Below are 14,294 nucleotides of genomic sequence, written 5' to 3'. Positions count from 1 at the left end.
TTAAAGAGTTTACAAATAATTTAAAAAACAAAAAGGGTTCCATCATACATATTTCTTCAGTCTAATTTAATTTTTCTTGAAAAGAAGAGTAAAAAATAGAAGCAATACGATTCACCTAAGAAAATTAAAATAAGATCAGAAAATCCATTTGACTAGAATGTTTTTGAATTTTTTCCATCTCCTTTTTCATAGTTTTACAAAAACAAACCAGGAGTCTCAACGAAAAGAGATTTCAATAACTCGGACTAGATCAAGCTTGCCATTCCAACCAGGCTTGTCGTGCAAAGGACTCAAGCTAACGTGCATGAGGCTACTAACTTTTCAGGTGCAAATTCGGTCGGGCATAACCGAACGCATTGCAACCCAAGTCACCCGTTACTGGAACTGGTGGCCATAAGATATATAACTCGATCGAATCACATATGACTTTATTTATTTATTTATTTCAGACTGAAATGCTTCTCATAATTTTAGTAAACATGATCATAAGCATAGACCTGTTCGTATGTATGCGACGCAGTTCAAACGCTACTCTTCACGTTGGCACTGTAGTTGTTAACCACATCGAAGTATCTGCTCCACAGCATTATCCCACCATACTTAGCCGTGCCCTCAATTGCCGGCAGCACCTGAGAAGTCAGCACGTCGGGGGTAATGTACCCACTCCCGGCCGCATCCGGCGACGCCGGCAAGCCCAAGAAAAAGTTGGTCGCCGTCACGCTCGATATCCAGGTGCTCCATGCGCTGGTCAAATTGTCGATGCTCCCCGACGAGTACTCGCACTGTGGGTTGTTGTAGAACTGGATCCAGACATAGTCGAAAAGCCCGGTCTGCAGCGCCGTGTTGAGGTGCGCGTCCGGGTACGGGCACTGTGGCGCCGCCGTGAGGTAGACCTTCTTTCCCTGGCTGCTGAACTGCGCCAGATCCTGTGCAAGGTCGTCGAAGAAGTCTCCGCTGGTCGCCTCGATGTCGAAGTCGATGCCATCGAGGACGGCGTCGCCGAGGGGGCGAGAGGAGGAGCTGCCGCCAAGGAAGTTGTCCCAGAGGTAGTTGGCGACGTTCTGGGCGTCGTCGGCGGAGGAGAGGGAGTAGCTGCCGGAGCCACCGCCGAGGGAGAGAAGGACCATGACGCCCTGGGACTGGCAGGACTGGATGTCCGAGGAGAGGCCGGTGCAGGTGCCGGCGGCGGGGTTGCAGTGGCCTGCGAGGTTGAGGACGGGGGTCTGGCCGTTGCCGAATGTAGTGAGGAAGGCGAGGTTGACGTAGGAGTAGAGGCCACTGGCGCAGGTGTCGGCGAGGGTGCCCTCATAGCCGTCCTGGCCCCAGTAGACAGCGATGCTGCCTGCATTGGAGCCGGCGACGAGGGTGAGGAGGAGGGGGAGGAGGAGGAGGTTGGTGGCCATGGTGAATATATGTAAGAGGAGATGAAAGCTAATGGGGCTTCTCTTCTCCCTGGGTTGAGGGAATGGGAGAGAGCTCATGCCTCTTTTATAGAGTGAGGGGCCGTGTGAGTTGGTTCTTTTTATTCTTCTTTTTTTCCGTTCGGACGTTTTTTTTTTTTTTTTTTGATAATACGTTCGGATGGACTTTGAACAAGGTTCGGGGTATACCTTTGACGCAAAAAAAATGGTTGATCTTCTTTACAACATTAATCATTAGATATTAACATAGCTTTCAAGCATTTCAATCTTTTTTTTTTTTAATCTATTCGCAGAGATCTCAAAGTGAATATTGCGTGAGCAAAAGGTCAACAGAACAAAACTAGGGGAATTATTTCCTTTTTTTTTGGTGGAAGGGGAATCATTCTTCCGCGTGAAAGCACTATCCGTATAGCTTTGAGGACCGATGACTTTGACTTATTTGTTCTAGGCTGGTTTATTAAATTTGATTTATTAAAAAAAATAAAGGCGCACTTTGGCTTCATTGGCCGGAAAATCAGTTTAAATCCCAGGGCATGTGTACGATGGATAATAGAATGATTTCTCACCTTTGTTTTAATTTTGAAATATTTAAATACAACGGGGTAAAACATGGAAGTGACTGGTGAACTGGTTTGTTAGACCAGATCCATCTAATAATTTTTTGGGCGGGGGAGGGAGCGGAGATAGAGAGACAAGGATGAAATTTTTAGTCCAATTGTGAACTAACATGCATAAATGAGTACGTATTCTATATCTGTGCTTTCTTTCTTTTTGTCCATTTTTATGTATATTATTTTACGGTTGGATTGATCCATCAGCTCAACGATGGATCTAATCTAACTAGTAATTTATCCAACTGATGTTATGTATTGTGCATGTATAAACTTAATTATCATAAACGGGGCAAGTCTAATGCTAAAGAAGATTTGGCTACTACCAACGTGAACCAACAGGTCTACAACGCAATTCTTATGAAGCAAAGCAATTAAATTTTATAGTCATTTATAACTAAGAATTAGACCAAATTCTTTCAAACTATCATGGATAATTTTTGGTACTTACATTTTAACAAGTTAACGAATTTGAGAAGCTACCATTTAGACTGCTCAATTGTATATGCACTTTTGTTCGAAAAAAATATTTTACTAGTTCTCTAAAAAAGTGGAACTTATCTTTTTCCAAACAAAAAAGAACTTAAGAGGAGGAGGAGGAGGAGAATCAAAAATTGAATTATCATTATCAATTGGTCACACTGGTTAAATTGTACTAAAAAAAAATAATTATACTTGAAAAAGAAGAACAAAAATAAGAACAATCAGAAACTTAAATTATCATTACTGATTTGTCATTGGTTCAACTTATGTCTTTACTACTGTATGAACCAAAGAAGGGAAGAAAAATCAGAAACTCGAATCATCTTTATCAATTTGTCATTGGTTAAATTTGTGTCCCTGTCATTGGCTAAACTTGCATCTTTGAATTATCATTATCAATTTATTTGTGAGATCTTTTAAATTTTTGGTAGGAAATGTATATTATTTCTAAAACAAGGGAATATAAAAGGAGTTGAAGAAGTCCTGTGCAAATGTTATCCAAATGTTATTTTCAAAATCAATCTCTATATAATATTTCACCGATCTATAGAGAAACAAAAATACAAAAATAACAACCATACTAAACAAGCCCTAAAATTTATAAAGAAATAAGAACATGTTTTGTATTGTTGATGTTTTTCTGTTTTTTATACTATCAATAATGAAGTACATACGAAGATAAACGTATAAGAAACCTTTTGTATAGCAATTTTTGCCATTCTTTTTTTTTATTTTTATTTTTTTTGGGAGCAATATTGTTTTTCTCAAAAAAATTTATAGATTTTACAAATAATATAAAAAATAGAATAGTTTCATTGTACATATTTGTTCAACCTATTTAATTTTTTTTCTTAAATTTTTAAAACAAAAATAAAAACAGAAGCAATACCACTCAGGTACTAAGAAAATTAAAGTAACATAAAAAACCAATTTGATTAGATTTTTTTTTTTTTTTTGAATTGTCACCTTTTTTTTATTCCCTTCCATAGTTTTCCAACAACCAACCAATTAGGAGCCTCAACAACAAGAGGCTTGAAAAAGTCGGACTTGTGATATTTTTCCATTAGATCTGGTCCAAGTAATGATTAGACCGTCACGATGGGGCAACGTGGACGCCAAGGTCAGGAGACATTTAATGCGTGAATGGCTCAGGTGGAACTGCATCACTGGGCCAAGGAGATTTGACTACTGCCGACGTGGAGCTGCAATTCGATGCAATTCTCATGGAATGAAATTAGAAATTTCATAATCCATGATGACCGAGCATAAAACGAAGTAAGAGATTTCTGATACTTATTTTTTAAATAAATTATATTTTTAGTTTTTAAATTATATCATATTTTTTTAAATAATTTTTAAATTATGAAATCATAATTTTGATCATTGATTTTTCAAATCGTTTTAATGTAACTCTTCGATCAATTTTCGACGACTTTCTCTCACTGATTTAGTTGTTTCTCATCGGATCGGTGCTTACGTGGCATTATTATTTTTTGTTTGGATTTATTCTCTACAGTGACAAGAACGATAACAACTAGAATCTCTACGTGTAGTGTGGAGCTGTCGGTTTATGGTGCTGTCGGGCGACAACAGACCTCTTCTCTTCCTCTCCTCTGTGCTCGGGCCTCAAGGCGGAGGAGGAGGAGGCATGGCTGACAAAGGGAGGAGATGCCTATGGCGATGGCATCCTCCGCCCCTCTCGTCGCCCCCATTGAGATACCCGACGGCCCTCTTCTCTTCCTCTCCTCCATGCTTAGGCCTCAGACGGAGGAGGCATGGCCGACAGAGGGAGGAGATGCCTATGGCGGCGGCATCCTCCGCCTCTCCTGCCGCCCTCATCGAGATTTGGACCTCATCCTCCAGCACCTTCTCCCTGTCCTCCTCGTCGGTCGGCGGTGGCAGTGGCGGCTATCAAGTCCTTCATCGGTCGGTGGCGGTACCTCACTCTAAGCTCTCTCTCCTCTAGTCCTCCCTCATCGACACTGCCAGCTCCCCCATTGGCCGCCAACCCCCTCTTCGTCAAGCTCCTCCCTCCCTATTATCCACTCTTCGCTCCCTCCACTCCCTCTCTGCTCACCGCCTCAACCCCTCTCTCCCTGTTGGCAAGCTCCACCTTCAGAGTGACCTCGACATCGCCACCTCCACCCTCTCGCTCCACCTCCACGACCTCGACCTCCTCCTCTGCTCCGGCATCCTTTACCACCTCACCAGTGCTAGCGCCATCGTCCTCCATCTTCCTGGCTCCTTTGCCTCTCGCACCGACCTATTTCCGCATCGGCGTCGGAAAAAGCCAAAAGAAAAGGGATGAACACAAAAAAATAGGAGAGACTTTGATCTCGATTTTTCATTGAAGCCAGCGGTCGGCGGCCATCGCATTGGCAGGGGAAGAAAGGGGAGGAAGGGATGAAGAGGATCCGGGCTTATCTCGAGCTCTAGTGACGGCTGCAGCAAGAAATGAGGTGGGCACGATGAAAGGCTTCTACAAAAAATCTAGTGATCGCCATTGATTAGTTCTCGATTCTTTGATGGGGAAGAGAGGGAAAGGGGTGGAGATGTAGCACGAGCATGTGAGGAGGGGTGGGGCACGAGCACTGGTTGGGGAGGGGGTGTGGGGGATGGAGGGAGGGTGGGGGATACGGCGAGAGGGGCGGCAGGGGCGGAGACGGGCGCTGATGGTTGGGGGGAGAGGCTGGGGGGCTATGCCGGAGAGAGGTGGCAGATGGGCATCGGGCGGTATGAGCACGGGATGGGAGGTGGCCTGGGGGGCTGTAGCGGAGAAGGGCGGCGTCACGGTCGCAGTAGGGAAAGGAGATATCACAGATTTTTTATTTTTTTATTTTAAAAAAATTATCATAGATTTTTTATTTTTTTATTTTAGATCAACACCGATGCCATCTGTTCAAATGAACGGAGCCACGTAAGCACCGATGATTGTCACATAAGATTTTTGGTGCGAAAAGATGTTGAAAATGGACAAAAGATAATATTAAAATGATTCAAAAATTTTAAAAATTAAAGCTTAGGCTTTTATAATTTAGGATCATTTAAAAAATTTAATATAGTTTAAAAAATAGAGGCATAATTTATTTATTTTTTTATTAACTCAATGAAACTGAAAAGCTATCATTTAGGCCCTTCAGTTATAGATTTATATCATCTTTCACTTGCTTGAAAATAAATATTTTACATGTTTCCTCAAAAAGTGAGCTAATCATTTAGGCAATTCAATTATAGATTTATGTCCGTATATCTTTAGATTGAAAGAAATATTTTACCTACTCTCTAAAAAGTCCAACTTCTCTTTTTCAAAATAGAAAAAATACTAACTCCAAGGAGGCAGCAGAGGAGGAGAACCAAAAAATTGAATTATCATTATCAATTTGTCACTTATTAAACTTGTGCCAAAGAAAAGGGTTAAGCTCAAAGAGAAAGAAGAGCAAGAACAACCATAGACCTGAATTTTCATTATCCAATAATCACTGGTTAAACTTGTATCCTTGTAATAGCCTGAACCAGTTATCACTGGTTAAACTCGGGACTAAAGTTATCATTATCAATTTGTCATTGGTTAAACTTGTGTTCTTGTAACAGTTTGGCCCAATTTGGTCCCTAGCTAGTATCGGCTAATTAGCAGGGAGATCCAGTAATTAATATAAACATGAAGGGTGCAATGAATGTATAATCATAAGACCATGCAACAAGGGTTTGACAGTCTACAGTTTTGGAGTTCATGATCTGGCCTGGCTATGATATCTCTGCTGCAGCAGTTGGTTTCCCATGAGTATATTCCACCATTGTTCCAGTATTGTCCCCTGCTGGGCCATGTGTGAAATCCGGTTCATCTGTGCCGATTTTAAACTGAAGTCATCAAATACTGCCAACTTCAATTCAAAAATTTGAAAAAAAATTGGATTGAAACAGAAGATCGAGATCAAAATTCCCCTGCTCGATCCTCATCACCAACACCAAGTAATAAGGTGACTAAATGATGGCTGGTGCGGGATCTCCGGACAGCTATAAATTAATGGCCGACGGCCATTGGGGGCTGATGCAATCGGCGAATGGCTGGCATTAGACCAGTTTTATCAATAGCCATCTTCAATTTAAACCCCCTCCTTCCATTTGGCATCACTAAGCCCTTCTCTCTCTTCCTCCTTTCTAGCGGTCAACAAGCCATCGTAGCCAAAGATCAACCATCCAAAACCCCCCTTCTCTCTCTTTTTCCCACCCTTGCCCTATTTCTCTTTTAGTTTGATTTTGAGCTCTAGAACCATTAGAAATCACCATCGTCGACCAAAATCTATCGTCTCCATTGTTTCGCCAGTAAATCTTCTTCCCTTACCTTCCTCTATTTTTTCCTCGAATGAAGCTTAATCCTTCCAATTTTCAGCCAATCAAACACCTTTTTTCATGATGTTTTCTTTTGGATTTCAACCATCTTTGTTGGCCGCTGCCACCGGCTACCCTAGTTAGCTAGTGACCCATCTTGCCATCATGACCTGATGACCACCAAGCCCACTACAACAAAAAAGATCTATAGTAACGATCAAAATTGTCATAAACAATATAAAAAATCATTAGTAAAATCCATACTAACGGTTGGTAAACCGCGATAATAGATGGCGTCGCTAAAAATTATTACCACATATTACCATAGTTTTAGTGAGCATTGGTATAAGCAAGTCTATGTTAACACGATTATAACTATGACTATAGATGCAATCAAAATTAAATATTTTTTCAAAATAATCTATTTTTATAATCATATATTTTTTTATAAATTAATAATAAATATTTTAATAATCAATTATTATCTCTTCAAAGTTATATTTGATTATGGTACTCTTATATTTGATCCAAAAAAATCATATGGTATTCTTATATTTGATTCAACTTACAATTTTGAACATAAGACCTATTAGATAGTTACCTAGTATTTAGCCACCATAATAATATTAACTTATGATATAAAATTATGATTTATGATACTTATTCGGATTATAAAGTATATTCATCTTAAATATATTATGATATTTTAATTTTTAATATTTAATTATTTTCATTAAAAATCAATTCTCTTCTTTTTGAAAGAAAAATGAAAAATAAATTACTTTATTTTATTTTTATAATATTTTAAAAATTTTATTATTTAAAATATTTTAAAATATAGATAATTCTAACATATTTCTATAATCGTAAATATATTTTTTTTCTATTATTCTTTAAAAATAAATAGTTCATGAATCTTCTTATTTATATTGTAACTAAAAAATAATGGTATTCAATATATAATATTTTAAAATTTTATATTATATAATATATATAAATAATTTTTAAATATATATATATATATTTTATACAAATTAGATTGGATCAGATCTAAATTTTTGATTAAATTTATTTGTATATAAATTTTTTAGTAATTACATCATAGGTCATTATTTGGTTATGATATTGTGCATTTAAAATTGATAGTGAATTTCATATCAAGATTTATTTTCATTTAGTTATTAAACTATCTTGACTCATACAATAAAAATCATATTAAGTTTAAATTTATTAAATATATAAAATATTTTTTCCTTAAATTAAATATATATTTAGTGATTAAATATTATCATCACAAAAATCTAAATTAGTTTGCAGTGATACTAATTTATCATAAAAATAATTTATAAATAATTAATAATAAAAACATTAGTTATATAATGATATATAGAGGATAACATTTATTTTATTGATAAATAATTAATATTTAATAATAAAATTTTAAATATTATCAATTAGATTCTATTTAACTATAAAATATTATTTTTACATGATAACATTGTAACATTATAAATTTTAGTAATGTCTATAAATAACCATCATAATATTATAAATTTTTTATTATAATTTTTAAAACCATTACAATAGAGTACAGTTTTTTATGATATTTATTAGATACCATTATTATATAATAACTTTTAGTAACATTGTTGATAAAGTGCTATAATATCATATATCTTTTTTGATATTTTTTAGAATCATCACCAGAGAGTATTTATAGTAATACTCTTTTTTGAGTGTTACTAAAATTTCATCACTATAAATTATTTTTGTTGTAGTGCCCCTTCCTCTCCTTTTCTTTTTCCTTCATCTCTATATCACCCTCTTTTACTCCCTTTCTTTTTTTCTAATTCTTTCATTAATTATTCATTCAATTAAAGTTCTATACTTTATGTCCATTAGCTTTATTTTTATTTGTATTTTTGTTCTATACTTAGATATTGCTAGTATCAACGAAATAAATCTTGACTCTGATCCCATTCAAACCAATTCTCTCTCAACCTCTATGCTTATTGAATTACTCGGACCAAGCCTAATCTTCATTAATTAGGTTAATTTTCTTTTAATGTGTGAATTAGGTCTAACTTAAGGATTTTAATTTTATCAGGTGGAATCATAGATCTGGATAGCGAAGGGGCTTGATCATGATCAAATCCTTTACATACCGACAATCATGAAGTCTACCTAAATATCTATATTTGATAATTATAAGATCCTAGAGTTGGTGGAGACCTCTGGATGTTAAACCAAATTCAATGATATAGATTAGAAGCTAGATAAATCAAATTATCTACTGCTTAGAAGTCTTAGGGTGTTTAATTATGTTTGGTTTTGGTTTAATATTTCTGGTTGGTGAAGTTTCACAAAATTTCAGGACAAAAAATTATAAGTTAGCTCCAACCCTAGTATATTTTATAATGCATGTGATTTGATTTTTAAATTTATCTAATACTATAATAAATTATTTAAATTAAGTGTCTTATATGCTCGATATGAAAATGCTTATGAACTATTAGATTGAATTTACTTGATATAGTTGCACATGAACTGTATTGCTGTGTTATTTGTCGGTTCTACTCCTCTTTATTTCGATCATGATCATCTGAATTCAGGATCTAATCTCCTTCTGGACCTCTAATTGAACGATCACTAGCGTACATTGGCTGATAGTATGTTGTACTCAAGAAATAGTTTTTTTTCAGATCTAGTTAGATGGGACTGATCGCTAGCACATACTATTGAGAGCATATTTATTCATGTAATATTAGAGTTAGTTTTTCTTTTGAGTTTCCAGTGAGACAATTACTGGCATATGATCGACGGATGATATATTGTAATCAAGATATAATCTCTTTCGGGGCTAACCATGGGTCAATCATGGCCATAGTCAAAAAAATTAGGAGAGTAAGAGTGGAAGGTTAACCTTAAATTATTTTAAAAATTTATTTCGATCAAATGTATATTTTAATTTTATGTTGATTGATATGACATGCTTTTATACTCATTGAAATATTTTTTCTGAAAAATCATGCAACTTTAAAATTTATTTTTTTATATAAATTATTTAATTAAATTAGAGGTTCTAATAATTTATTGAGCCCGTAAAGCTCACTTCCATATTCTACTTTTTTTTAGATCCAGAAGAACATATGAGGTTTGGGGAGTAGTGAGTGGTGTAAGACCGTAGACATCATTTGCTTAATTTATTTTTGAAATAAATATTAATTTATTCATATTAATTTTTATAAACTATTTTTATTGAATAAATACATTAGAAGTTTATTTTATTTACCACTATCTGAGATTGATATGAATACATATGAATATGAAGATAAGCCTTGCAATTCTGTTGGGATTAAACCCTAGGGATGTGTGGCCATTTGTCACACGTACCCTTGGCTCTGGCCATTGGGTCAGGATGTGATAGATTAAGTGGTATCATAGCTTAGGTTAAAAGATCTTATAGTTTAAGTTAGTTAGTGAGAGTGGGATAGAATTTAGGTTATGATTGAATAATTTTAATCACTAGTAATGAAATATTTAGTGATTATATTAGAGAGCTAATTCATTCTCATAATATAAGTCAAAATGGTTCAAATCATATTTAGGAGATTGTTTGACATTATGGAGGATTCCCTTATGGCTAATACACGTCAGACTTATCAGAATGATTACACCTCTCGAATATCTTGTGGCTCCCAAACTTGTGGTGCTTCTCGGATAGGTGGCACTTCTCAAGCTGAGCATATCTTTTAGGCTACTGATAGTGCATCATGAGCTACTGGTGCCTCCTGAGCTATCAGTGCTTTTAGGACAACTTGCAATCTATCATCAACATAAGATCAAAGCAAGACAGCTAACCCTCCTCGTCAAAAGGATGATGTTCCAATGCCATAAATGTCAATCAGGAGGCTATTAATCTTTCGAGGACTGAAAGATAGGTGATGAATCTTATACAAGCCTTATCAAACTCATTCGACAAATGGAGCAATAGAGAAATAAAGGTGGCCAATCCTTAAGGTCGAAATGAGGGATAGAAGAATGTAAGATGCCGGCACTATTTACTTTTGAAGGCTCCAATGATCCCACCGAATTACTGAAGTGGCTCCAAGAAATGGAGAAAGACTTTGTTAGCATAGAATGTAGGGAACAAGAAAAGGTTCACTTCACTGCTTATCAATTGCAGGAAGAAGCATTTGAATGGTAGGAAGCAGTCAAGCAATAATAGGAGAATGATAGATTTATTATCTTGGATATCTTTCGTCAAGAGTTCATGGATATGTATTTTTTCGAAAATCTCAGATTTGAGAAGAGTAAATTTATTGGAGCTGACCACGGGCTAATCGTGGTGTTTATGAATGGATGCATGTGCATGGACCCTTAGTCTGACGAGAATGCTAGGATTTAACAAAAAGAGTATGTAAGGACTCGTGCGTGCGTATATTTAGTCCTACATCGATTATTCGCTGAGAAGATCTTGGATACTTATATAGGATCATGAAATCCAAATAATATCTTCTAGCTAGTCTTTTTAGATGAAGTTCTAGATTGTTACACTATATATTTTTGTCAAATATCTTTGAAATATTTTTACATCAATGTAACCAACTTTGGAGGTCTACCTTATAAAGTCACTGTTGTTTTGTGTATAATGTAACAGGCTCTTGTATATATGGGTTTTGTAATTGCTGCATTTTTATTGGAAATGAAGTTCACAGCTCATTATTTTACCAGAAGCTAAACCGTGACATCTCGTCTAGTCTTCCTACTTCGCCTCTTGCTCCATGTTTGAATTCATGACATCTCAATGTTTTAAATTGGTGCCACTATTTTGCCATTAATCTATGACAACTATATATAATAATCCAAGACTCCATTCGGATATATTAGTCAAAAGATATTATTTTGATTTATTTGGATAACTTGGCTGTGTAACTAGTACATAGTCGATGTAGGATTAAACATATGCTTGTATGAGTCCTGATTTTTTTAGCATTAGCATATTTTTGAATCTTAGTACACTTGCCAAACAAAGGATCTAAATCCATTGAAATCTGATTATAAGTACCATAGATCTAATCACAAATACCATGATCTGCTCATAGTCAACCGGAATGAACTTATGTTGTTGTATTCCCTCATCTACATAAGCCATGATAATTCAAGATTTTATCCAAAAAGATTAAATAATAGGTATTATTTAAATTCTTTGATTATGTATAAGTACGTACCTAAAATATAAGTACATACATATCTAGTGCTAAAGCATGCCCATAGATCCTCACATTATTGGTGAAAGCTGATGGTATACAGTAGCTGTTACTGGACCTTTGTCCATGGCAACTCGATTTATAGTCATTCTAATAAGCGAAATGAAGATTTTGACCACTCCTTTAAGAGAAGTCTATCTGATTGCTGGTAAGTAAGGATACAAGGGAGGAAAAGGCTTAAAACAAGGTCCTGCAACTTATCCACCAACGTATCTGCAAAGTGACCGTCCTTGGTTACCAGAACCCCACTAACGAAAGCACCAAACATGGCATGTATTCCCGTGGTATTTGTCACGCAAAACCAATAGACAAGACAGCCGCTAGAATGGCACAAACATGTACTTCCCCCACGGGATCAGCCTCTGGTGTGCGTTTGGATCCCCCCGCCCGGCACCCCCACCCCAATGGCCTGAACCAGAGAGGGCAATGGCAAGATTACTCCCAACCGAATGGGTCCAAAATATCAAAATCAATCTCTTCGAATGGAGCAGTATTATTGAGCCATGTACGAGCACGAATGCCGGTTTTGGCCCGTTAGGGGTCTTTCTTTACTTTTCTTGGTTACCTTCACATCTTTTGAAATATAACTTTCTCAATAAAACCTTTGAGTAATCCTTTATGCACCACATCCGGTATAAAAAAAATTACACCATCTCATCTGATTGGATCATATAACCATCATTTTTTAACATATATTTAGTAGTTATAGATCTGCTTTTTCGTTTGAAATTTTGAATGACGAAAATATTCCTCTTCTTCTAAAAAAATTATAATATCTCGTGATCATATTATAATATCTTGCAGTCGATTTATAGGGAATGATATTTTCATCATTTAAAAAATTTATAAATTTTCAATGATAAAAATGTCCTTCTATTTTTATGACTTCTGAAAGAAAAAATATGACATCTTGTGTATAGAAAGTCATAATTTAACCATAAAAGGTCATAATATGACTATAGAATATCATAATTTTTTCAGAAAATGATGGACCTTTTCATCATTCAAAATTTCAAATAAAAAAGTGAAACTATGGGTATTAAATGTACGTTAGAAAATGGTGGCTATGTATTTCAATATGGTTGGATGGTGCACTTCACATCAATTTTATTGCACTGCATGTGATGCACAAAGACTTTCTCTAAAATCTTTATATGTAATCCAGAGCCGAATCTTAGGAATGAACTTTGAGAGAGGAGAATAGAACATGGTGTAGTATAAGACTATAGTTGCTTTTGATTGTATGGGCATTGTTCTTTTTTATCTTTTTACTTGTATCGGCATTGTTATTTTGATAGAGCTACACATTGCACAGATATCGTAACATTATTTCCGACAACCAACTAGTTTTGCAACCTACAAAAAAATAAAAATAAAAAAGTCATATATTATCTTAAAACACTTGGATTCTTTTTAAAAGGTTTTACTTTAAAGTTCTTGTTATTAAAAAGTACATTTCTTGTTTCATCAAAAAAAAAAATTATTTTTCATTAGTAGATGCTTATATCAATATTATGAAGCCTGGCCCATCTGGGCCTGATTTGGATTGAAGTCGACAAGCTTAGCTGACTTCAATTTTAAAAAACTCAAGAAAAAAAAAAAAAGATTGGAACAAGACAAATCGTGGTTCCTTGCCTGATCTCTCATCATAGGGGATAAGGTTTCCTAATGGGGACGAATGCGGAGTCGCAGGTCGGTGGTCGTTGTGGGCTGCTGCAATGGGCGAAAGACCGGCATTAGGCCAACCTTATCTTTCCTAAGCCATAATTTAAATCCCCCCACTTTGATCAATCATCCATTGAAATCCATCACCATCTCTCATCCTTTTCTTCTTCACCTCCGGTGGCCATCGTGCTGCCATCGCCAAAACCTATTCCTTTCTCTCTTGAAATTCTTCATGCATGCTCTATTTTTCCCCCATCTCATGATCTCCATCATTATTGCTATCAGAATCTACTCCATTCGGTTGAACCCGTCATCGCCGCCGTCGCCACCTCCGGTGACCGCCCCCACTCTTCCCCTTGTTTCTTTTTTGGTCGAGAGGGCAGCCACAATGGCAGTTGGAGTGATGCCCCTATGCTCTTATCTTTCGACTTCCGACCGCCCCAAGCCACAGCCACTTCATTGTAGGATAGTTGCCACATCCATCTCCTCCTATGCCACCAATACCCACTCTCTTT

General features: G+C 36.1%; 1 protein-coding gene across 1 annotated transcript; it reads right to left on the bottom strand.

Annotated features, from left to right (window-relative positions):
- Nucleotides 1-374: 374 nt before the first annotated feature.
- LOC105047535 (hevamine-A-like) lies at nt 375-1,444 on the bottom strand. Its single transcript, XM_010926493.4, has one exon. It carries the CDS (start codon nt 1,401-1,403, stop codon nt 522-524), a length of 882 nt encoding a protein of 293 aa, XP_010924795.1. The 5' UTR covers nt 1,404-1,444; the 3' UTR covers nt 375-521.
- Between the last annotated feature and the right edge of the window lie 12,850 nt (nt 1,445-14,294).

Source organism: Elaeis guineensis, chromosome 6 (assembly GCF_000442705.2).
Source record: "Elaeis guineensis isolate ETL-2024a chromosome 6, EG11, whole genome shotgun sequence".
Classification (NCBI taxonomy): Eukaryota; Viridiplantae; Streptophyta; class Magnoliopsida; order Arecales; family Arecaceae; genus Elaeis; species Elaeis guineensis.
Note: the sequence above shows the minus strand (reverse complement) of the source record. Positions and strands in the feature narration are given on the sequence as shown.

What these genes read in the sequence shown, in the direction of transcription:
- LOC105047535 (XM_010926493.4), bottom strand. Translation starts at nt 1,403, where the DNA reads ATGGCCACCAACCTCCTCCTCCTCCCCCTCCTCCTCACCCTCGTCGCC.